Source organism: Henckelia pumila, chromosome 2, assembly GCF_033568475.1.
Source record: "Henckelia pumila isolate YLH828 chromosome 2, ASM3356847v2, whole genome shotgun sequence".
In the NCBI taxonomy this organism is placed as follows: domain Eukaryota; kingdom Viridiplantae; phylum Streptophyta; class Magnoliopsida; order Lamiales; family Gesneriaceae; genus Henckelia; species Henckelia pumila.
This window is the reverse complement of record NC_133121.1, coordinates 11,639,269-11,643,283: the sequence shown is the minus strand read 5'-3', so window position 1 is coordinate 11,643,283 and position 4,015 is coordinate 11,639,269. Positions and strand designations below refer to the sequence as shown.

General features: G+C 36.8%; 1 protein-coding gene across 4 annotated transcripts in view; it reads left to right on the top strand.

The window, feature by feature from the left end:
* Positions 1 to 677: 677 nt before the first annotated feature.
* Positions 678 to 4,015, top strand: part of LOC140879917 (disease resistance protein RPM1-like) — a 3,591-nt gene continuing 253 nt past the window's right edge. Inside the window, exons 1-2 of one of the 4 annotated variants that reach the window (XM_073283890.1) lie at positions 678 to 698; positions 1,268 to 4,015. The exon at positions 1,268 to 4,015 is cut by the window's right edge and continues 253 nt beyond it. In XM_073283890.1, coding sequence (XP_073139991.1) covers positions 1,291 to 4,015 — 2,725 coding nt within the window. In that variant the 5' untranslated portion in view covers positions 678 to 698; positions 1,268 to 1,290. The other 3 variants (XM_073283889.1, XM_073283887.1, XM_073283888.1) reach the window with 3 other exon arrangements.

Sequence of the window (4,015 nt, the reverse complement as noted above, 5' to 3'; positions counted from 1 at the left end):
TATAATATGGTTTGGAGACGGAAATATTGTCACCAGTACTCTTCGGTTCACATTCAGGAATATATATGAATACGTCCACTAGTTTTTTTTTAAAAAACAAATACGTCAACTAGTTATAATGTATGATTAACACAGATAAATGTTTTTCTTATAAATGCGCCTCATCAAAGCACACTATCGGTTTTTTGGAATTTCAATTTTTTTCCCGTTGCTTTACAATTATGATTAGTAATAAAATTTTAATCTTATTCTATATCTTTTAATTTTTTGGAGTTTTTAATTATTTCCTGTGGTGTAAAAAATTTGAACACTTTCACTGGAAAAATAACTAAAATTGAAATATATATATATATATATATATATATATAATAACAATATAAAAGACCAAAATATAAATTGACGACATATATATATATATAAGTCATAACAAATATACAATTGCACCACAAATTAGAATAAAAAAGTACAAAATTTCTAAGAAAACCAAGTCCATAACCTAAATTCGTGCAACGTGTTTAGAAATTGATTACATAGTTTTATTTTATCATAAACAATTTCGTCAACATAAAATGGTTACGCGTCTAAAAATAAACAAAGACTTTAAGTATATTTTCAACTATGTATTTGAGTGTGACTTCAAAAAAAAAAAACTATGTAGATCGGCATGTACTAAACCGTCAACTCCACCATCTAATTAGGTAAGGCAAGGGAAGGGAAGGGAAGGTATTATATAACTTGAGGTCCTTTAATCTTCTTCTCATATTTGCGAATTAGAGAAATAATATAGTTGAGTAGATGGATCTCAGAAATTGAGGTATATAATATGTTTAATTCTTCTTCTATCTGATAAATTAATTAATTCTATAATATGTTTGATTCTTCTTCTATCTGATAAATTAATTAATTCTATAATATGTTTGATTCTTTTGCTAATTCTATAATATGGTCTTTATGTTCTTTACACAATGGCTTCTTCATTTCTTTTCCTTTTAATCAAAGAGTATTATTCGTACTCAAAAAACGTCAAGTTTGTAATTGATGATCATTGAAAACTATATTAATCTTTTATTGTTTTTTTTTTTCCGTGAATTGACACTCAGAAGTAATATGTCTAATGTCTAAATACTGTGATCATATCTAGATACAACAAAAGCTAGCGATCGAAAGAAGAATTTTTGTCGTCACTAGACGATCTTTTACGTATAGCAACACTATATGGTTTTTATGTTGCATAATAGCTTCTCTTAATCTTTATAACTTTCAGCAGAACAAAGAATTGAATGAACAAGAATGGCAGAGAGTGCGGCATCGTTTCTCTTCAAACGGCTTACGCTCTTCCTTCAACAGGAGCGAGAATTGCTTGGAGGGATCGGAGACAATGCGGTGTATATTCGAGATGAATTGGGACAGATGAGGGCATTCCTCCGAGCTGCTGACGAGAAAGAAGAAACTGATCCCCAAATCAAAGAATGGGTCAAGCAAGTGCGCGAGATATCTTACGACACTGAAGATGTCCTCGATACATACATGCTCAAACTAGCCCCTTTACATCCTGATGCAGATGGATACAAACGATACATCAAAAAGCCTTACACCGCGGCGAAAAAATTGTTGGTCCGCCACCAAATTGCGTCTGAGTTCCAAAAAATAAAGTTGAGAATGGAAAACATTACCAAGACTCAGATGACATTGAAAGGGATTTATGATTTCAAGGATCAAGGATCAAGCAGCAAAACGTATGACACTCGAGGTGATGCTCTTCTATTGGAAGAAGATGAGGTTGTGGGCATTGAAGAACCAAAGAAACAACTTGTAGGGTGGCTGAAGCATACTGATGATGGGCTTATGGTCATTTCAGTGGTTGGCATGGGTGGGTTGGGCAAAACGACCCTCGTTAAAAAGGTCTATGATGATGCATCGGTGAAGGCCAATTTTGATAGCCATGTGTGGGTTACGGTTTCAGAAAATTTCAACTTAGAGCGTGTTTTGCGAGACATGATTAACCAGCTTGCTCAGGAAGTCAAGCTACAACCGCCTCAAAATCTAGACGCAATGGATGCTGATGAAATGAAAGAATATGTTTACAAGTTTCTCAAGGATAAAACTTACATGGTTGTCCTAGATGACGTTTGGAAAACCGATGTATGGGAATCCATCAGGTATGCGTTTCCAAGGAAGAGTGCTTGTGGCCGCATCATCATCACGACTCGCTCAAACAACATAGGAAACGCTGCTTGTAGCGAGACCTGTGGCAAATTGTATAATTTAGATCCTTTGACAACTGAGAATTCAAAAAACTTGTTTTACAAAAAGGCATTTCCACGAAATTCATGTCCTCCTTATTTAAAGGAAATCACGGAAAGTATATTAAAGAGATGTGAGGGATTGCCGCTTGCAATTGTTGTCATCGGTGGACTTCTAGCGACCAAGAAGAACAATTTTGAAGATTGGAAAATATTTGAGCGTACCATTGGTGTTGAATTACAGGGAGACTATCTCAAAAGAATGAACAGATTATGGTCTCTAAGTTATTATGACTTGCCCTACTATCTCAAAGCATGCTTCTTGTACTTGAGCATATTTCCAGAAGATTATTTGGTCAAAAAGGGGGAAGTAATTCGACTATGGGTAGCAGAAGGTTTCGTGGAGGCAAAAGAAGGAATGACACAGGAAGAAGTGGCAGAGAACTATTTGAATGAGCTTCTAAACAGAAGTCTAATCCAGGTTGCAGATACATATGTTGATGGAAGGCCACTTTTTCTTCGTCTCCACGACATTCTAAGAGAATACATCATTTCAAAATCAAGAGAACAAAATCTTTTTACAGTAACCAGCGGAAGGGGAGGAGAAATGGCGTATCCTGATAAGATCCGAGTCATGGCAATTCATGGTAGAATGAAAGAGAGAGAAGAATTCAATAACGTGAAGTATCTTCGGTCTTTGTTTTGGTTGGATTTTGCAGATTCGAAATCAGAACTCGCTTTCAGTAACATTTTGGGCCACTGCAAACTATTGAAGGTATTGAATCTCAAAGAGCGTTCAATCGAAAGCATCCCAAATGTGGTATTCAAACTATATCACCTCAAATATCTGGACTTAAGCAGAACAAACATCAAATTCATTCCAAAATCAATCGGAAATCTTCAAAACCTAGAGACACTAGATCTCGAGCAATCCAAATTGACCGAATTGCCCATCGAGATTCTGACGCTTGGCAGACTTCGGCATCTCTTCATAGGATCAAACAACTCCGCAACTTCAGAGTCTTTTGATTGTGTACAAGGCTTGAAGGCGCCATATGAAATAGGATCTCACTTGACATCCTTGCAAACGCTACATTGGATAGATGCAGATGACATTAAAATAGTGGGAGAAGTAGGGAAGCTAACTCAACTCCGAAGATTAGGAATCACAAAGCTGAGAAGAGAAGATGGAAGAGATCTTTGCTCGTCGCTGGTGAAGCTTACCAACCTGCGGTGGCTATACATTTCAGGCATTAACGAGGATGAGGTGATAGATTTGGATAACTCTCGGTCTTCTTTTACTCTGCCATTTCTTCATACAATTATCCTACATGGACATTTGGAGAAGTTTCCTCGGTGGGTGTGTTGGCTTCATGGGCTCACTACAGTACAATTATGGTGGAGTAGACTAAGAGAGGATCCATTACAACACCTGGAAGATTTGCCCAATCTGGTATGCCTACAGATGGGTATGTTTGCATATGAAGGCGAAGAATTAATTTTCAAGGGCAGAAAATTTAAGAAGCTTGAAAGATTGAGCCTTTTGAAATTAAGAGGATTGAAAAGTGTGAGGGTGGAGAAAGATTGCATGCCTCATTTGAAACGATTGGATTTAGAGGAATGTGAAGAAATGGAGGAGTTGCTGGAGGGCATCGAGCATTTGAGCGATCTTGAGCATGTGAGCATCGCAACAATGTCGGAGAAATTCACGAGAAGACTTTCCGAGCAGAAGTGGAAGCTTGCACATGTTCCTAGAGTTGAGCTTTGGGAAT